We start from the raw sequence: 22,471 nt of genomic DNA on the forward strand, positions 1-22,471 counted from the left end.
GCCAGCCAGCTTTCAGCAGCTCTTGTGAAGACATGCTCAGTCTCCTGTGGGGTGCCTTGACCAGACGAAGCAGGGGGGAACCAAGGCTGATGCTCCTTCTATCCTCCAGAGTGTACTGAGTGGCTGAAATGCCAGCTCAGGTGGAAGTGATTATAGAGAGGGTGATAGATGCTTCCTGAGAACAAGTCGGGAGTGGGGAAAGTAGATTCTGCTTGAGAAATCTGACATTCTCCAAATGAATTATGGATATAATTTGGAAATCAGGATATTGTTCCAATAAAGTAAACACATGGGTTGGTGCTGTAAATTATATTCATTTCAAAGGTTGATTTCATAAACAATATTCAAACCAAATCAGCTGAATTTGAAGCAACTGTGACAGTGTCCTTGTAGGAACATGGAAGTGACTCAGTAATGAGGGCAGACTATTAGATGATGTAACTGTTGAAACATGTTTCATTAGTGTGTAATGAGTCAAAGAACACATTATCACAATGATGTGGTCTACATGGAGGTAAGTGGTGGGCCAGTGAGGCTGGGTCAGATTATACTGTTGCCAATGAAATTTCAAACAGTGATTAAAGTAATTACATAGAGCACAGGCTTCTCCAACACATACTAGAATAGTTACATGCAGTATTTTTAATGGAGTCATGCTTTTCCCTTTAAGATAGCAATGACTAATATCACGTAGCAACCAAATGTAGCTCAAATCAAAAGCTCGTGAGCACCATCAAAAATAGCTGTGCCAATCTCCTCATGGGAATCAGGGAAATTATTGATAATAAAAACATTAACAGAATAACAGAGGGAAAACCTATCCAGCTTTGTGTTAGATTTGGCTATGAGAATCAAAATTAGATAAAATCAAAACCTGGCAGTTATTAAGATTGTATACATTTTGGATACATTATATAATAAAAGTTGTTGCTTAATACCTATGGTACAGTAGTTAAATAGTAATTCAAGATCGTGACACAGCAGATGACTGCTTATATGGTTCTCTATACCAGTCACAGTTGAGTATATTAGTCATCCATAGGTTAAGCGTTTTCAAGCCTTCATTGTTTAAGCATAACTTGTCTTGGTGTACTGCTGCACAGTCACCACAGTGCAGTCTGACAGAAATCAGCAAGTATCATTTCAATTTCTGTTGTCAACATCAAATTACTTATTTCATTTCATGCCCGGTCAAGCGTCGTAAAGCTACATGCAGAATCAGTTTTGCTTCAGTTGTTCGGCCATGTCTTTCTCAAAGACTAGCTCGCCTCCCAACTGACAGCTTTAATTATGGCCAGATATCTGATCGCTTCGCTGTAGATTCTCCACACAAATCAAAGAACTGGGGTGGGTGTCTGGCAGCATGGTCCCTTGAGCCTGCTCGCTTTACATCTTGGAATATTGTCACAGGGCACAGAGACACATAGCCACTCTTTCTTCTGTCAGTTAATGCGTGCCTTCAGCTCCTCCACAAGGAACGAGGACCCGGGTAAGTAGTGTCTTTTTTTGTATCAGTCATAAAAAACCTCTGAGGGAGAGAGAGAGAGTGTGTGCGCGCGGGTGCGGGTGTGTGTGTGTGTGTGTGTGTGTGTGTGCGCAGGATGCAAATAGTGCTCTTCACCTGAAGAACTCCAAGAGTGCACTTAGGATGTTTAACATTTACTATTAAGTTCTCAGGTGAGGCTGAGTTTTATAGGTTTAAGATCAAAAGATACCTTGAAATAATTACTTTGGTCACATAATGACTTACCTTTAGTCTAGTGTAACATATTGTAGGTGCAAGGCTGTGCACATGAAATGACTTGACTTGACATGAAACAGCACTACAATTTAAATCATCTGTGCTGAGAAGCAATGCGACAAATTAATAATTCTAGCAAATAAATTTGCTTATAAATTAGTCAACCTTTATTTCCTTATGTAAAACATATCATGATCATTTTTAATCAATTTATTTTTTTAAATTCTGAATAGAAACATGGTGATCATTCTCAAACCAGTGTAGACCTTTGACCACCACTTCCTCCTGACCTTTACATATCACTAACTCCATAAGTTACTTAGCTGTGAATTCTTAATTGTTTACAAGCTGCTCTGCCTTTCTGAGATCTTCTTTTAATACTGGTTCTTAAGTACTGCTGATATATTTTTCCAAACTATCAGTACTTTGAATAATGCAAGTAAATAGAATATCATCAGGGGAAGTTTTTTTTTTTTTTTTTTTTTTGGGGGGGGGGTCTGTATTTGAAATGATGGACTTACATGCTAACTCTACACTAAATACAAAACTATGAACCTATGACTTAAAAACTTATGACCTCTAGTCTTTGATTAGAAATCATTTTTAGAAGATGACAGACTATGAACAGATGCTGAAATAACTACTACTGAAACAGTGAGCTGTTAAGCAGTGAGCTTGTTTGTTAATGTACTCACATCTGTCAGTCTGTCTCTGGAGCTGCTCCTGAAGGAAGGCTTGGACTCTCCACTTACACTCTCACTGTCGCTGTCCTTACAGTTGTTCTGTCCTGGCTTCAGCTGCAAAACACGACACACAAGGAGACCAAGGGTTAATAATGTGAAGCAAAACTGTTAACACAGCAGTTTAGCGCTCTGCATGGATAATGCTGGCTAGGAAAGGCATCCCACAGAAATCGGTTCATGAATGTGTGAGAACTGGCAGGAGCTACAGCGCTGTCTCTGTAAATCTGTCATGTTTCTGAGCCTATTCAGCGCCCATCACTCCGCTTGCCAATGGTAGACGCCATCTGATCTCGCAGTATGAAACTCCTCTCAGCCCACGAAATAGAGAAACGGGACAAAGACCCCTCCAGAACCTTCAAATGGAGCCACTATCCTCTCCAAGCAGACACCACATGCTGAGGCAGCAGGAGCTCAGCAAGTGTCATCCTCTAGACACTCTGTTCGAGATGCAGCAAAATGACAAGAATAAAGAGTAGGACATGCCAATATGTGAGCATCTGAGGCCCTTCAAAATCTGGAGAACAATAAAAGGTTCTTGGGAGTGCGGAGCTGAGTGGAAGGAGGTGGGGTCTGTACTCCCTGTCCAAGTCTATAATTGATGTCCCCTGAAGCTCCCATGCTGCTCCTTCCAGACCAGACAAACGCTGCAGGTTTCATTTCAAAGCACATAAAAAGCTGGCTTTATGGGACAGTGCAGTAAATGGCTGCTCTGCCACATAATAGGAAAAGCAGAGCGTGGCGCTGCACATACAAAGAACTTGGACTAGTAGATGATGGTACTCTCCTTATCCCTCTCTCCCCTGCTCTGGAGGGAAGGGACACAGTGACAGCATATGTTTTTTTTTTCTTTTTTTTACCTATCCTTCAGTATTCTCCTTTCAGGTATCGGCTATCATTTAGTGTGATGAAAGGGCACAAGGTGGGGGAATACCAAAAGAACCCTTGAGTTGAGTAGATAATTAAAATGAAAATGTTCCCTTTTCTGTAGCCATTAGCGATGTGAAAGGAATCCTATTCCTAGGGAGAATTGCATGATGGGTGGAAGGCGGGTAGATTCGCCAGAGTGCTGAACGTGATAAGAGAGTCTGAGCATGGGGAATGCCTGATGGACCCTTTTGACTGTGTGTGCACGTGTCTGAATGTGTGCACATACATGCGTTCGTGAGAGTATGTCTATGTGAACAGATAGTGCAGAGACAAAGGAGGGGGGAACACACAAGAACCAAATGTGGCATGTGCACAGACACATGCACGCCCTGTGCTGTGATAGCACTAATTACCCGCAACACATTTTATTCCCACAAAAAGCAGGGCATATTTTCTCTCCTTTTCTTGTAAATGCCAGTTTGTCTGAGGGGAGTTTACATATTTTTTAGATAGAAAAGGGGAATAATATCTCATCCACAGTGGCCTGTGAACTGATCCTTGAAGAAAGGGCAAGGAATGCTGTTTATACCCTGGTCTGCGGCTCCTTCATAAAAACATGTTGACCTATAATAATTATTAACCAGCCAGTGTCCCTGCTGACAACACTGGGCAGTGCATGCCAGCATACTCATGCATTTATGAATGTGCACACACGAAATACACTGAAAGCTGCTGCAGGTCTCCTGCACCAAATATTTGCATCCCAGAACCAAACTAATATATGGTAAGCTTACGGAGAATATCATCGAACAAGTGTGGGAGAGATACAGAGATTTGCCTGTTATTAATCAATGTGGTATCAAACTGACTCTGCAGTAGTGAAACCACATAATCACACTGTCTGTATTCTGGCTTATCAGAGGGAAAGTACTCCATGAAATCAGAAATCTTGCACAAATTTAACTGTGTGTAATGTCTGAAGAACATGTCTAATAAAGACATTCCAATAAAGAGCAGCTCATCTTTCAGGGCTATTACATAGCTTGGGACCTGATTACACAGCTATTTCAAAACGTATCCCTCAGCTTGTTCCCTTTAATTTCCCCCTGAGCTCCCTTAAATTACTTCAGAGAATTGTGTTTTTTTTCTTCTTCATCCGCTCTCCCCTTTCTGAGGTTCAGATGATGGATTCATTTCTTTTTATGATATGATTAATGGATTTCTTAAGCAAATGGAGGCAATGCTGGTGGTCAGAGCCATCAAAAAGTGAAGCTGAAATTTAATGACCTGCTGTCTGATGATAAATCTAAATGAGAGGCCCATGTGTGTGGGTGCTGGGGCCGTCTCTGTGACCTCTTCTATAATGGTGCTGATCTGATCACTCCCACTTGTTACAGCGTGCGAGCCATTCTCTATATTTTTATAGTCTCTTAAACTTAGCTTCAGTTTTACCTCCTGTAATCAACACCAGCTCACTGCATTCAACAGGAATCTAAGGCGGAGAGATGAGACGTGTGTGCAGATGCCCCAGACTGGTGTGGTGTACTGATGCAATAATATAAAGACATTAATTAAGATGCAGGTTGAGGCATACGGATACATTTATTTAATGACCTTACTGTATCTAGTCAGCCTGGGTAAAACTGGCCCTGCAGGAAGATAACAAACAGATGGTTTTAATATTCCAGAGGCTAATTTCACAACAATTAAAGACACAGCGAGACATTAGCATCTAATGAAACATTTAAACTACTAGTAAGTGCATCTGCCATTAATTTCCACACAGTGAGGTCTTGTTTTCCTGCAATCTGTTCTGTGTTAGGGGATAAAGTTTTTTCTTCCTTGTCTCTCTTACCAGTCTGAATTTACTGAAGTAGAGAATCAACAACTGTTTTCAATCAGCAGTCAGTGTGAAGCTTTGGAAGAGCACAGCTGAAACCTCAGTATGAAACGGTTCAGCCTGCAAGTTTGAGAAATCATTTAACATTTGTTATAAATCGTTCAAAAACACAAAAACACTTAAGCTTAAGTTACTAGCATCTATTCAAACTGTTACTGCCACGCTTTATTTGGACAATCCAGCCGTAACTGCTCATGCCCATAAAATGATCATACTATGTGAGTAATGTCTAGGCACTTAGATTCAAGTTTAATACAGAGTCAGTTTATCTGATGAGATACAGCAAACACGCTTTGTTCAACCCCTGTTTTCACTTGACACATATGTAACCACTGTAACTACTGTAACTGCAAATCATAACTGCAGTAATATTATCACTTGGACATCCACCTTCATCTAAAGACCATTTATAAAGGAACAACTGGAGGGAATTTAAAACAAGGCTTTCTTTGTTTGGTCTCAGAATTTTGAAATATGCTTTGGTCTACTCAGCATGAGATTTTGAGACATTGCTCATTTTGCATGGAAACATAAATTGGTGAAGACACAAAACCACCAGACAATCAGATTTTCAAGTCATTTCATCAATCAGTCAAAAAAATAAAAACAATAATTAAAATGTGCTTTAGCTCAGGACAGCCCTAGTTAACAATTCAAATACAAAACAGACCAATAAAAGTCCAGTATTCTCTCAAAGGTCTGAATTAAAGCAATCATAATATCTCTAAAAACATATCTGTATTATTATTATATTAATGATAATAATAACAATAATAATAATAATGGAGAGGCCAACAGACAGATAAAATAGCTAACCCTATCTAAATAGATAATATAGAAGCAAATAAACTGTCATTGACTTCCTCTTCAAAGCTCCACCACGGTATAGATTTGCAATAATATGTCAGAAAATTGCCATTTCTTGACTAACCATGATCGAAGTGAAGATCTACTCATGGAACCTACTGTATATTCACTTATAGACTCTGCACACTCTTGAATTTAAGTTAGTCCTAACTGAGGAATAGGTATAGAACACAGCTTTTCAACATCTCTGTTCAAGGTCAGACTGAAGTAGTGTCTTTACAGATAGCTTCAGAGCAGCATTATTGGAGCTGCCATATTCAATACCAAAGGTGCTATTGAATGTCTCGTATGCTTCACAATTACTTATCTTGGCATGTCTAGCACAAGATGCCTGTCTTTACAATACAAAAGATTTCATCAAAGAAGACAAAAGCAACATGGAATGTTGTTATTTCAGCATTGTTGGTTTTAGTGGAGGAGTAGTGTTAGACATGATGACTTAGAACATATGCAATACAGTACATTCCCAGATCAGAGAGAAAATGATAACATCTTATTTAACACTGTTCCCTTTAAAAGTACACTACAACAGCTATTACAACACTGTCTTGAACATGTGGAGTCAATTATTTTCTCACTTATTGAAAAGCGCTCACCACTGCCATGGTGGAATTTTACAAGTGTATTGACCTATTCTCAAGGGCTGCTCTACAGACTCAATGCAATCAAGCACAAAAGTAGGCTTGCTAACATTTCTAACCACAAAGGCCTTTTTAAACAGAGCCATACACAACCGGCCTGCATCAGCAGCTCCACCCCCAACCCCCATCCCTCATCCTGCAAAAAGAAAAAAAAAAGACAGAGAGAAAACTGGGCTCAGTTTTCTGTACTAGCCTCAGTGGGATTCTGTAGCCATCAGCTCCTGGTTTCCCTTAGTTACGCACAACAGCAGCTGCGGAGCTCGGCGGTAATAAAACTTGGAACAATTTAACAGCTTTTATTGTTCTTCTGTGGCTTTCAGAACAGCTAACCTGTCCTCTCAGGATCTGGCAGAGGGAATCCCACTAGGGCAGCAATGAAAGAGGATCTCATTTACCTAAAAGCGCTTATAAATTTTTTAATTTGCTTTAACAAGTAAATTAACAAGTCCCTCATTTGGGAAGTTTTATGGCTGCTTGCCACTGAGGGAGAACCATGAAAGTTTTATAGATAATCCACTACCTAGGCTGTGTTGCTGATAATAAATTGTCTATTTCCTGCGGCACTGTCAAATCCCCTCGGTTTCCACTGACTACACTTTGAATATCTCCTTTATGCTACCTTCAGAGGTCTATATACCAGGGCTATTAAAGCGCTGGGGAGCTTCACGACTCAGCAGTTAAAATGAACAACTTGAAGAATTTCTGTCGACTTTATACAGGCGCTCTCGTATAGCCTTAGGGGACGCCATTGCCAAACATTAGACCACATTAAGCATCGCTAATTATGTCCCTACCAACCTCTACATCACATCAGCCTCACAGCGAGCCCATCTAGTAAAACCACCTTGGGCTGGTCGACAACAGCAGTTGGAAACTGCTAGGCCTGTTTAACTTGCAGCCGCCTTTATCTGAAGAGACTGTTATGTGAAAAGAGGGGCTGGGGGATCCTCGGGGCCTGTAAGAGGGGGCTGACAGCAGGCTCTACGTCATCTTTCTGACAGTGGCTATGTGGGCGAGCCCACCAGTGTGGCCTGGCTCTGACCCTGTGCTTGGCTCTGAGGGCCAGCTGCTTTAACTGCCATAGACAGGAGCCCCGCCTGGCCCTCTCGTCACCCATAACCCCCTCTGCCACCCTTGCACACAGCCTGTCACTGAGCATCAGCACTTGGCTTCCTTTGCCCCAGATTTGTTTATTGTTAGCACTATGTGTGGCAAAGAGGTCACAGACATACAGTGAGAAAATAACCCTTAATACCTCTTTTTATCTCTGTAGTTGAAGCATGGATGTCGTGTCCTCTTTCATCACTGTGTCTAAGTGAAATATTGAAAATTCTTGACATGTTTATCCCAAAGCCTACTGTTTGCCTGTGGTTAAGATGTCACTGTCAGCCAGTGCAGTAGTTTTTATTAGTACCTAGGTACGTAACCATGGAGGAGCTCTATTTCCTTTCAATCTGCTGGTATCGTTGTGTGGCAGTGATCTCTGGCGAACTTGTCAGACATTATTTTTCTTGAAGGGGAGAGATCAGTGAGGCCAAATGCACCCACTCTGACCAATCTCAGGCCACAGAGGAGGGCTTTTCTAGCCTCTGTGCTGGAATGTGCAGCCAAAGCAAAGATATGGAGCCACTGAGGACTAGTCATAGCAGCCGCAGGGTGAGAGCATCCTGAGAGGAGGAGGAGTGGGAAATGGAGGTGGGGGTGGGGGGTAAACGTGGTTGAGAGCACTGTCTTGATCTCATCAGTCATACTAAGGACTCCATTTCCTCCACCGCAGGCTGGAGGCTACTAGAGCTTGTGGCTGCATTTATATATTGCCATAAATCTCTGATCTATGACGACATTACAGACAAATCAATATGCTTTTAACATCCATCCACTGCCCTGCGTTGCAATCACCCTTCTCCCTTCTCACAAATGGTCATATAATGCTGTAGTCTGGAGGATTGAGTTATGGGGACAATTCCCAGATTTAATAATGAACTGAGCAGGTGGAGAAAGAGTGTGCACGTGCGTGTGTGTGTATATGTGTGTGTGTGGGGGGGTGGGCAGGGTGGTGGTGGTTTAAGAGCAGTGGGAGACCTCTACTCTCTCAGATCATATCTGAACATCTTGTTGTAGTAGCCCAGTGTGGCAGTAAAATAACCTTCCTGCCCACTTTACGCACCTCCAATTCCCTCAGCTCTCAGATTCCCAATGTACATCGGACAGAGAGCAGACCAAGAGAATGATACCAGACTCATTCCCAGAATGCATTGAGAAACTTGGGAATTGTCAGACTTTTAACTGCCCAGTTGAGCACTCATCACCACATACCTAGTCATCAAAGACATTTGCGTGCAATTAATTACATGATTCCCCAACTCTTCAATCTGTGCTACTGAGTCGTTATTTCAGTATTGGCTTTCAGAGACCAATCCAACTAAAGCCCCCCGTCAGTGTGCCAAATCACAGCTCCCCAAGCTGGGCAGCCTCAATAAAGAGCGGTATGGAAAAAAGACAGCAGAGAAAAAGCTCTCTCCTATCGGCTTGCAGAGGCTATCATTTCTCTTTTTTATTGCCATTTATTTTCCTCCAGGAATTCACTGCCAGTATATTGGCAGGCCTTCCAGTAGATGGAGGCAATGAAATTTAGTGCAGACACTTAACACTGGGTCAAGCCTTGTGTGCGGCTCATGTGTGGTGGTAATATGATAGACAAACGCTTCTAGTTTAGGGAAAGAGGGGTTTTTTTATGTTACAGGAATAGCAGCAGAGTGCTCGCTGTGACACCCGTTGTTGCAAAAATAAATGGAAAATGTATAACCAGAGCCTGTTAGAAGAATAGAAAAGATACAAGCACTTTAAATGGCAGAGCACTGTATCCTGGCTGTCGCTATTTATGAGAGACAACCTAAATAGGTCAGACCCAGGTCATAATGCTAAACCTTGAAGTGCGGAGGACTTCCTGGCTGGAATGTAATGTAGTGAATAAAGCTAGAAAATGTATGAGCCAATTGACATTAATTAAAAACATATCCCATTCAAATCCTTAAGAGAAAAGGCCATGAAGTAAAAGTACACTGGAACAACACACAAGCATGACTGTGAGTTTTACATGCATTAGAGACAATTTTAGCAAATAAGACACAGACTGCACTAATAACTGAATAATATACATTCATTAACATTTAAAGGTTACATCAGCTACAATTCTTTCATTTTATTTTGGAAAACATTACATCATTCACTCCTATTAATTACCTTACCACTGAATACAAATGTTCATAACTGCAAGACCTCTGCGATCAACTGTTTGCATATCTACAGTAAGTTCTCATCCAATTAAAGTATCTAATAACCCAGTGGATGTTAAAGTGAAGGTCATGGGGTCATGAGCTGATCTCTGGTCAGCAGGTGGATATCGCCACTCACCAAACAGGCAGCCCTGCCAATCAAGCCCCATACTGTGTCTTGCATGCTAGTGTAAACCAACAAGAATGATAGCGTCTCACCTTACCTGCATTTGGCTCCATCTGCGCTGCTATTTGGGGGATTAGAGGGGGCTATAAAATCTGATGGTAGGATATACATTTCCTATTTGGCTGACCCAGGTGTCTGCCTGAGGCCAGCTCTGTTATCGCTAATCCCTGCTATAAACGTCCTCATTTAGCCACCCTTGTGAAATTCATATCTGTCGTTATCAAGTCATAAAACAAGACAGTGCTACAGTCCCACTGTATTAATAGCAGCCCGAGTTTGCCTGCTTCGTGAGGAGTATGTCAGCAAACATCTGCTCTGGCTGCTTTAACAGACTGGTAATGGGAGACAACAAAAAGCCAAGGGCAACAAAAATACAGCCAAACAACATGATTGTGATTGAAATAATCAGGACTTCAGAGACAGGAAATAACTCAAGTGTAATGCACAACATACTGTACTTTTCTGACACAAGATGGTACATAAAGCCATGTTAATGGACAGAACATTGTCCATTAACGTTATAGTGGAACCACATTGACAGTGTACCTGATTCCCTTTCATCTGACTGGTCATAAAAATGCAGCTGGAATGTGCCCATAATGGGCTGGTAGGCAGCAGACAGGCTGGGGATCTCATAGAAAGCAATCTCTGTATTGTTTCAGTGCTGCCTTCATGTGCTGTTGGAAACATCATTATGAGTCAAGCACATGTAAAAGATCCAAATACTGGGAAAGAGGGAATATTTTACATTAAAGCTGCAGGGATGAAACAACATATGACAATGACTAATTGTAAAAGTGATGTACTACATTACATAACAGATAATACTAGTCAGTATTATCTGATAATAACTCAGATTTCTACTGTCTATGAATAATCCAGAATATAGTGTTTTTCAAATACATTGTGTTGCTAATAAATTACTCAAAACTCTTAGTTTCCTGAAACCTCTTGTCATGACAGGGTGTGTCTTGGTCACGGTTTGGTGGTTTGCAGGCACTATAAGTTCTATTTATAAATCCATCTTCAGAAAAAGAAGCTTTTTAAGGTAAATTTTAAGGTAGCATGCATCCCATATACATTGACTTTCCCCTCAGACAGATATTACTGACCCTGAAGTGCAATGTACAAAGTGGTGTGTGCTATATAGAATAACAAAAAGCTAAATACCAGATGGGAAATTAATTTTTGGGATTGTTTGTGCATGAAATTCTAACTCATCTACATGAACAAATCCAACTATGTGGACCACCACCCTGTTAAAATCATGTTGTTTGTTCTTCCTTTCTACTTTACCACACAGTCATTACTGTGATGAGCATTAACTTTACTACCACTGGTGGTGGTGGTGGATTTCCTCCCCTTCAAAACAACCAAGCTGGCTAGATGTCACATCTGTAATGGAGGCACATGCACTTAGATGGGACAATCACTGCTGGCAAAGGTAATGAAAAAAATTTTTTTTAAATGTCTGTCATCATCCATTACAGGTTTTCTACAGAAGAGGTTAGCAACATAAACAAACTTCACAAATCAACTTCTGGTTGAGAGAATTTGGAATAAACTATATGCTATCTTTATCTTTATTTAAATTCAGACTATGAATTGGTTTGAGAGGCATGGAGAAATATTAATGGCCGATGTGACTGCTCACAAAATACAACCTCTCTAAATACATACCCTCAAAAATTGTGGAGGACTTTCCACAAATAAGACAACTATCTATTATGAGTTTTCAGCTGAAAAACCATTTCAGCAATGTCAGTTAAAAAGTTTGAGCTACTTTGGAAACTTAGGTTGTTCCTTGAAAAGTGCAGCAGTAACTAGGGCATGTACTGGTAGGAGTTCAATGAATGAGGGTTTTACACAAGACTGAACATTGTCATAAAACTTGTCATAATTCCAGCCATAGAAAATAAACACAGATTTTCTTTATCCAATGTCACAGCTTTACTGTGGAAATAAAAGAAGTAAAATCTGTTCCAGCATTATGAGTTAGACCAACACAGCACTGAGAATATCTAACTGCCACGCTAGACCTGACAGCATACAGCAGTGACTACGCTGCTTGTAGAAACAGCTTCCCCACATGTGTGTAAGGCAAATTACAACACACAGGGGACCTGTTACATTTCAGCCTAGTTCCACATCACTTGGCTTAAAGAGAGACTATTTAGGTGGTTTAGTGCTCTTATTTATGTTGAGAATTACAGTGAGATCGAAATCCTGTCAGTTTTTTCCTCCTCTGACAAGTAGAGTTTTCAGCAGCTATCAGCGATCTTGGCAGGGCAAAAGAATTACTCCGTGACCCTCTTTGCAAGCCATGCCCTTACTCTGTTTGTGTTTTGGTCTGGGCTTCCTCTAGCGAGTAATGGACTTCCTTCAACTCATAAATCACACTTGCACACTCCTTTTGATTTTTTTCCTCCCTATTTTTTTTTTCTTTTTCCTCTACCATGTTTTGTTTAGTTTACCACATCTTTGTTCGAGTGAGGCTATTTTCTGTCACAAAAAGCAGCCAGACAATGCTGGCCTCTTTCTCCAGTTCTTGGAAAGGCACTTTTACAGGCACTGAGGGCCACAAATGTCAACCACAGGAAGGCAATTATGAGAGTAAAATTACTTCCTTACTGTTATCAATCCACTCTCTGGACCCAGGGAATGGTTAAAAGCCACCATGAAATAGGGCACAGTTAGAGTTTTCTCCTGGGTCCCAGCCAAGGCTGCTAACCTTGCTATTAAAGGCCCCGACAAGCTTTGTCAATGCAATCCGCTGAATGCCTTGAGTGACACACGATCAATATTCTCCACTCTCCCGGGTCATCACCAGTGACAGAGGCCTAAGTAATAATACAGCTCTAGCTGCCTCTCTAACTGAAATGCTTCCACTGCCACAATATTTCTTTTTTTTGTCTCGGGGCTTGTGAGCTAAATTTTCTGCGCTGATCGAAAGAGGAAGATATGGAAGGTGGGAGGGAACAGGGGAGGGTGGAGGTGTATTCGGCGATGGGGCCATGAGGAATTGCTATGTGTCTGGATTGATGCTGGCGAGGGTAGTGAGTGTGGCAGGCAGGGGGGGCACAGAGGGAGGGGGGCTCTGATAAATCGAAAATGACTGGCTGCCGAGTTGTAATCTGCCAGCATCGAGCCCCCTGTAGCAACAAGTCAAATGAAAAAGCACGCTGACAGGCCGGAGAGATGGAGGGCCTGCGGTAGATTGTGGGGAGGAGGTGGCGCAAGGGGGAGAGAGGGAGAGAGAGAGGAAGGGAGGAGGGAGAGCAGGAGGCGGAGATGGAGGGAAAACAGACAGAGCAGGGAAGAATTGTGGGGGAGACATTTACGTTTGTTCCAGTGCTCAGAGGTGTCAGGGAGCAGAGAGGGTAAGTAGTGTGTGGATGCAGGCAGTAAATAATGTGTGTTGATCCTCACATACACAAACTATTACCAGCTGAAAACACGAGTCCCTTTACAATTTCTAATAAGCTCTAATGTAAACACGAACAGTTGGCAGTGTTGTACCACCCATCAAAAGCTGTCAATTAGCTCTACAGTGAAAATGTGTTTTATGCGTTATGTGTCTGGGCCTGTGTGTGTATACAGAGGGCTTGTAAATCTTCAGTTATATGATATCTTTGCATTTTGCATAAATGCCATCTGAAAGGGATGTGTGCAAGAGTGTGAAAGAGACACAGACACACACACACACAAACAGAGAGGCAGCTGTCGTGTCCTTCATGAGCAGGTGAATCAAGCTCCAACATCAAAATCCAACACAAGAGCTCCACCTGCTGCAAAAGCCTCCTCTGTGCCCCTTTCTCTGTTGCTCAGACAGCCAGATGAGCTCTGGGAAAACAACAGCAGGAGACGGCTGTCCACGAACAGTGTGCAGCTCATTTCTATCCATTCCATTAAATTCCAAAGTAACCTGTCTCACTGAACATTAGTGTAAGACTGGGGGAAGGCCAATCCAGACAGGGCTAATAAGGCTGCAGCAGCCTGGCCTTGTCTGGCAGCCTGATACAATGTCAGCCGCGATGAGAGCTAAGAGCTAAGCCCCCTTTCCCCTCCTAAGTATTAAGTGTGTAAGCCTGATGCCTGTTAAGCAGGGTCTTGCAGGAGCAGGGCCTGAGAGAAGGAGTCAGTCTGCCTCACTGTCTGCCTGCCTAACAGGCCTGCTGGCCTGAATACACAACAGCACTCCCTTGCAAAAATGCAAGGTCAATTCAGCAGCAGCAGTGAGACCACAAGAGGAGGACCAGCATTGTAATTGGGAACTCAATAAAGGACATGTGGAAAACAATGTTAAGATGGTACTAGTAGATCCCACCCACCAGGACCATAGAGAACCCAGAGCAAACAATCTGTCTGCACAGCCATCCATAACCCTACACTGAGTTTATACATCCACATCAGATGAGCTGCATATATTTAGAAATCACTAGTGGCACAGCATGGGGCCTGATGAATTCACAAACAGCAGGAAATAGTGCCCCTGTATTTTCCACAGAATTATCTGTAGCTCTTTGTCTGTTTATCCATTGCTGCTTTTTTCCCTCTGCCTCACCACAGCAGCAGACATGCCCAGTAAGGCAACAGGGGCCCTGAATCTGTAAAGGCTGCATCCCTCCTCCCCCTGTTTCATTTGCAGACCCGTGGCTTACAGTCGGACTGTTGCAGAGAAAAGCCATCTCCCTCACAGCATGGCTGCTGTTTCAGGGCAATGCCGATCTGCTGCATGCACCCCACTTCCCGCGCTCCCACTGGGCTATTCAAGAAATCACGGCTGATACTGAGCCGTTTGTCTCCCTTTTGTGCTCACCCCTGGTCACGCTGCAGCAAAAAACAAGAAAAAAAACAGAGTGCAGCTTTCTCCCCGCCCCCTGAGGAAATGCTGAAAATTATTTCTGTAACCCTCAGTGTGGCAATTTTGGTGGAAAGCACACAAAAAAGTGAATAAAACACAATTTAAAAGGCAGGCTCTGCAGGAGTGGGAGTCTGCCTGTGGCTTTCTGAGTTTTCTGGGGAAAATTGGGTTCTCAGCCTGAGGTTTATCACTTGAAACTTCAGGCATTTTCTGGAACAAAACTGGTGTAATCATTTCAAATAGGCCAGTATGAGATGAAGACTTTATATAAGCAGTGCAAGAATCCACTGAGGTCTAATCAAAGAAATACTGAAGGAACTAATGTGGGAGTTATACTTTGCATTTCTGTGGCTTTCCACTGTGACAGCTTTTGTGTCAAATGGCTTTGAACTACATAGGCTGTCGATGGCATGAGAGCTGCACAAACAACCCAGGAACAAGGGATCACAGACTCATCAGTGGAGATTTGCTAGTGCTGGCTGTAGCACACATATTCCTCAGCCACAATCAATTATCCTGCCAAAAAACAGGCCAAAAAGGCAGCTCTCACATAATTGTGGCTAATGAGCAATAAAAAGGGGGATAACCTGCATCACAAGACCTTGTCCATCAGGCCAGTTGATAAGATTAAGTATGACTTCAGAGCAAAGTTACTTGCTGTTTGGAAAGAGATGTGAGCAGGAGCGTTTCACTGTTTAACTGATAAGAGCGTGGAACTTAGTTTAGGTCAACTAATATTCTTCAAGGTGACTTATGACCTGCTCTGCTTGGCTGTCAGCTGACCTGCCTCCAAGATAACAGTGATGTAACCTCTTAAGGTAATCTGTGTTTTCTCCCATAAACAATATATCACACTCTGAGAAAGACAACAGAATGAACCATGACCCTAAACAAAAACTTGTGAAATCTGTAAGAGTCAGCACATCAGTGAGTTCCCCACATAATCACAATGGTATTTTCTGCTGAGCACATAATAAAACTTGGGCAAGGCTATGAAGTATTGTGCCATAATAAATTATTCCTGACGGCCTTGTGCACTGCCAGACATCTCATTCCCAAAACAGCTCTCAGAGAGTATAAGTATAATTTCAACAGAATCAATTAAGTCAACAAAATCACCACCTTAGCTTGTGTTGATGAACAACAGCTGTACCTTAAAACAAACAAACAACAACAACAACAAAAACATATGCAGACAGCATCACAGTTTCAAACAGTGTAAAGGTACTTGTATTATAAATGATGGAGAAGCTCAGCGAATGCATATGAGAATTATACATGGGTTATTTTCAGTCAAAAAGACAAAGCAAGGAAGTGAAGCAGAGAAAACATGTAAAGCTGGGGTGCAATCTTAAAAGTAAAAGGAACCGTTGGAGGTTTGGGTGAGAAGTGCTTTTACTTCCCTACAGTCTCACAGGAGAGCACAATGTGAGCAAAAGAACAAGGCTAAAACAAGCATCCACTGCAGTTAAAAGCACAATTTCATCAATGCTTTTTATCAAAACTTTTTTCTCTTATTTTTTCCTTATAACTTTTCATTTACAATTGTCTGTATACTGTACACTGCACGTCATGAAAGGATACCAAGCTTTTGTAGGGCAGAAAAACTTGAGCGCAAGCTCCAAAGAGCTAATGTCGAAATTCCCCCGAGCTGTCTTTTAAACACACGGGTAAATAATTTAGCACAGCCTGAACAAAGACTGAGTCTGAGAGAGAGAGCGCTGGGTTCTCTTGTGTATGCTGCACTTTCTTTCCCCGTCCCACAAGAAGGAACAATGAGTCGGGCACTTCTCTCTCTGTTCGTGACTGAGAATGTTTCTGCTTTATTTTGAGCTTTCAGAGTTGATTTTCAAACCACAACCAGGCTCACTGCTGCTTTAGTCAGACTTGTGTCTTTCGTCCCTGACAGAGAGCTGCAGCACACCAGCATGTCACCCTCCTGTTGACCTGTGGGTGGTGCTACATGACAACACATCAGGAAGAGGAGCGGAATAACGAGGACAGCAGACATACATATAGTAGCTGAAATATTAGATAATAAGAGTATATGTAGTCTGTGATTGGAGGATGTCGCTTTGAAAGAAAAACAAAAAAAAATTTGGATCACATTACACTTTCAAAATTTCACATACACACACATGCACTTAGTCTAGGGGGTTATTATCATTATTATCTTCTATTCTGGACGTCCTTTTCAACTTCTACTGCCCTCTTTCTTCTGGTTTGCAGTCTTTGGAGGGGGAGTCCAGAGGAGGCCATTTAACTCAATTTACCAGCCTTAGGGTTATTCTTGTTTGTCACTGTGTACATTTAATAACGGACATCTTTAAAGCAGCAAATCTTTCTAACTGTTAAAGGTCTGATTCAGACTCAGTGATTAACTGAGCCAAGGATTCAGGGCAGATCCACGCTTGTTTTCAATGCTGGACACTTCATGGAAAATGCTATTTTATCTTGAATGAAGGCAGAATATTACAGGATCTGTCAAGAAAAGTGTCAAGAAAAATATCTGAAATAACAGATATTTTATTCACCCCACTGGCAGACTTTAAAAAAGTAAATAACACATGACTTGTTAAAAGGGTATTCCCACATCAAAGTCTGTTTACAGGTCTTTTGGAGCACTACTACATATGTGAAACTAGAACTAAAACCTCATGGATGTATGCTTCTGCCAATCACCATCTCCCCTTCTGTTCCTGAATTAAATAATGGCAAGAAAAGTACAGAACAGTTTTTTTTCAGAACAGCATGATGTCACATTTGGATATTAAATATCATCACTTCTCATTTTATTCTATTAGACAATTGTGTGAAATTTTGTCATGATTAGCATATGAATTCTTGAGTTATGGCCAAAAATGTGTTTGTGGGTTCACAGTGACTGACTTTAACCTTTGACCTTAAACCATATGTATAATATTAGTTCAGGTGTTCCTGAGATATCTTATTTACAACAATAGATGGATGGATGGACACACACACACAAACACATGAATTAGTGTTTTCTTTTCACCCCATAGAGATTTAAAAAAGAATCAAGAAAAATAAAAATTCAAGAGAAATACCAAATGATGCATTTATGCACTTAATGTAAGATCTGACTAGAGTTGACTTTGGTTGATGCAGTAGATTAACCTCTGCCACATGGTGTGCATCCAGTTTAGCTTCTGGCAAAGACATAACACATCAAGGACATCACTGGATGCACACACTCCAAATTAGATGTTTACACTCCACATCCTGTTTTTTAGAGTGAAACATCCAGCTAAGCTCAGTATATCATATCTTTGGATTGCAGAAACTCAGTCTGTGTTCTCCTACCTGTTTTTGTACTTTTCTGAAATGACACCTACGTTTTTGAGGGAGTCAGCTCTCACTCACCCTCTCTTCTTAAAACGGACTGTATAAACTGTACCAGTGGCTCCTCTGGCTGAAATAGCTTGCCTGGGCTTAGCAGCAATAATACAGTATTGAGCTGCACACAGAGAGCTGAGGAGGAGTGGTTGGAGGGGATGTGTGGGGTGGCGGAGACTACCTCTGCTTGTAGCCCCAGGCCAGACTGGGAATCAGTTCAAAGATTCCCCATATAACTCTGATTAAAAATACACAATGGATCTTTTTAACTTTCATGGCTAATAATTGATGAGCACAAAGGCCCTCTTGAATTTTCCATGTGAAAGAGGAGCTGACATTCGAAAGGTTCACTGAATCTGAGCTTGTAGCCCTTCCTTGCTCCCCCCTCCCTCCCCACATCTTCCTGCTCTCCATCTCCTTGTAGCTGCAGGCTAATTGCAGCGATTTTAGATGATTGTTATTAAAAACAGGCGAGCGGCGGCACTTTGCAAGCTGAATCCCCTCGAGGAGAGGCCCCGTCACACCGGGAGCGCCTGTGCATCCTAATGACTGCAATCAGGGCTTGCAAGAGCGAGGACGCCTTTGTTTTCACCAGCGCTGTAAAGGAGGAGAAGAGATGCGCACACGCAACAACACACTCCAACACTCTTCAGGATGAATAAACCTGAAGGGAACAACAACAGCGACGGCTTTCGCCTTGTCAGAGCTTCCCACTGCAGTGTACACACGGCTGAGCGGCTATTCAACGAGGCACCCGCACAGTCATAACACACAGCGCAGAAACAACTGCTGCACCTCACATACATAAATACACCATGTTTTATGTACATGTGAGGCATATATGTCAAGAGGCTTCATTAAACACAAACAGATATTTTAAAATTTCTGTACTGTTGACACTGGTAGAAACACAATGTAAAATGTCAAATAGTGCAAAGGTCACACTCACAGTGCCCTGATAGTACAGAAATGTACTGAATGCAAAAACTATATTATACATACATCTGAACATTTTCAAAATGGAAATATTAAGATCCATGATGCTAAATATTTCAATTTTAAGTTACTTTGTCAAATTTGGAAACATAATCTTTGTAAATCTTACAAACTCAATCTTCATTTGTTCCTCACAGTCAAAATCTGCTCCTTAAAGCAAACCCTAGTGGAAATCAGATATTGTTCTGAAAAATCAGATATTGTTCAGCATATAGTTAATTGCTAATATAGTTATTTTATTGGTTAAATTATAAGTTATATTACTGATATTTCAAGTCCAGTGTGATAAGAGTTTATTTAGAGATTAATTGAATGGCTTTGTTTTATGCAGCTCTGTTCATATTGGTAAATGGTTTATTTTTTTCTGCCCACTAATAACCCTGAAGACATGCACACACACATACACGCACACACCTACACACACAAACTGGTGCACAAAAAAAGCTAACTGTGTGAGTCTGCAGTAAGTACCACAGATTTAACAGTGTGACTAATTAAATTGCAACTAAATCAATTCTAATTATCCAGCAGGGTTGGTTCTGATGCATGGCAGCAGGCAGCACAATGACCAACCACACCAGCACTCATCTGATACAATTACAACACACAAATTACAACACGGCAATCAAAAAAAAAAAAAAAAAGAAAAAGACACACATGGTGCTCACTTACAAGAAGCTGAACTAGAGCAGCCAGGGCCAGCCGATCGATATCTGAGCTATCTGCTGAGTTTGGACTTATGATAATAGAGGCAAGAGTGGAAGAACAAGGAAATACATAAACACAATAAATAAGCTCTGGTGCAGAGAGCTGACTTCATGAGCTGCGGTTGTGTGGAAATACAAGAACTAGGGGTGTGACTGAATCAGTCATCGATCGATCATGGAGGTGAATAGGCCAATGGGGAGCTGTGCTTTGACTTGATCAATCAGCAACCTGCAGGAGAGAGGATGGGAAAACGCCTGCACTTTAAACAACAAACAGACAAACAGAGAAGCTTTACTCAGACTTTCAGAGTGTCTTTACACCACCTCTCTGCCCCCGTTCTATCACTGATCTCTTTTAGCTCTTTAGCTTTTGCACACCACTGGGTGGTTTTTGATCTTTCAAGTGGCTGTCCATCATCAAAGCAGATAGCATCTATAGAGCTCATGTGACTATGGCAGCATTATGGGTGAGAAAATAAATAAGGAGAGCAACTATATGTTTCACTGCACAACCCATGCCTCCTCAGCAAACCTATCTGGTTACAGCTTCTTGGTGACACTGAGACCTGTCAGCTTCTGTTAGACAGTCAAAGCCCTCAGCGGTCTGTGTGAAAGCACTGGAAATGCTGTTTGTTGTCCAATGCTCCATTGCTTTCCTGTGAGCGCAAATGGGGCTGGTAGTGGGTGGATTTTACTGTGTGGCTGAATGCAAAATCAGCTCATACACAGACATACAGTCAGACGGGCGTGCACACACAAAAAGAAAATACAGGACCTGTGGGCAGAGGGATCTCCACAACACTGTAGCCTCCTCCCTGTCCATGCATAATGCATGAGAACATGTAAATACGTTATTCCGTGCATGCATTAATGATCATGGAGAAACTCGCAGTCTAAGCACCAAGGCAATTAATAAAAGATGGCGCACAGATAAAGGCCCATACCTCCCCCGTCTCCAAAACCTCCACCCCACCCTCCCCCACCACTTGATCCACTGAGACACATTTCATGCCAATTCTTAACCTTGTTTTATTTCTGTGCTGCTTGGGGGTGTGGTGCAGCTGGAGTAGAGCTGAATAATGAATGGAGGCTATCAGAGTGCCCAACTATGGCAGAGAAAGTCTGCTCCACGGAAGATACAGTGGGGATTCACACGTGTGCACGCACACATGCACACAACTGCTGTGGTCCTTATTGGATGCTCTGGGGAGGAAATGAGGGGTTAACTGGTCTCTGAGGAGCTGTGAAATCAGGGCTCATAGCCTGGAGACAGTGCATAAGACATCAGTTCCAAACACACAGACACAAACACATTCATCTCATAAAGTACAAACAGTGCAGACTTTTTAGACTTTTTAGTGAATATTGCTGTCTGACTCCTGCCTTAGTCCTTATGTCCGGCTACAGTGAAAAGAAAGAAAGAAGCTAGCAGAATCAAAAACTGAAACAGTATCTTCTCACTGTTTTTCTGCAGGTCTCTTTAAAAGTGGTCACAATTTTGCTCTTTCACTCCTTCCACATGCACTGTCATTAGGTGGCATAATTGAGACATCAAGATGAACACATTCCAGGCAACTTGAAAAGATATCCACCCTCTGAATCAACTCCTGGAATGCACATGAACCTAACAAGCCAAGTGTTGCTTCTACACTGTGCAGCTTTAGATTCATTCACAGTGACCAATAAACATGAAGCACAGATCATAATCTTCTAAAGTACCCGAAGGCATGCATCTTAAGCTTTGAGAGATTATAATCACATGTACTGGTCTGGTTTATCATGGCTAGACCTCTACATGCACTGACTCATTTAAGAACAACAGCAGAGAGCAGCATATCTGTACCTGCTCTAAGGACCTTTTAGGTAAATTAGTGATAGAGCAAAGGTAATCAAACACAGTATCAAGTGGAATTCAGCAACTATCTTGTGCTTAAGCCTAAATTACGACCCATGACTACACCAAAATGAAGCAGTTGTTTTGGGACTAATGACACTGAACATGGCAGATGGGTGGTGAAAATGTGAAAGTGGCCTCTCCTTTTGGAAGATCATCAAACGAGCTGATGAAGTTATACTCCTTTTCTGTTGGTAGAAAATAGTTGCCTTTTTGTTATGGACAAAACAATCAGTTTTTTCTCTTTTTAATTTGGTAAAAAAAATTACGCCAGGACTGCATCTAAATCACCTACTCCCTCCTGCAAACTTAGAAAGCAGCCACATCTCGAATGTCTTTGCCTTTCGTCTCACCTCATCTCTGTCACTGTGATTAACCTCCACCCTCATGGCATGGGAGGATGTACCTCCAGATGCAGTGAGTCTACAGTGC

The 22,471-nt window shown here is 41.8% G+C and overlaps 1 protein-coding gene across 2 annotated transcripts in view; it reads right to left on the bottom strand.

The window, feature by feature from the left end:
- Nucleotides 1-22,471, bottom strand: part of auts2a (activator of transcription and developmental regulator AUTS2 a) — a 289,146-nt gene that overhangs the window by 159,553 nt on the left and 107,122 nt on the right. For both annotated transcript variants that reach the window (XM_018691398.2, XM_018691393.2), the window contains exon 3: nucleotides 2,437-2,538. In XM_018691398.2, coding sequence (XP_018546914.1) covers nucleotides 2,437-2,538 — 102 coding nt within the window. The remainder of the gene's footprint in view (nucleotides 1-2,436; nucleotides 2,539-22,471) is intronic.

Source organism: Lates calcarifer, linkage group LG20 (assembly GCF_001640805.2).
Source record: "Lates calcarifer isolate ASB-BC8 linkage group LG20, TLL_Latcal_v3, whole genome shotgun sequence".
Taxonomy (NCBI): Eukaryota; Metazoa; Chordata; class Actinopteri; family Centropomidae; genus Lates; species Lates calcarifer.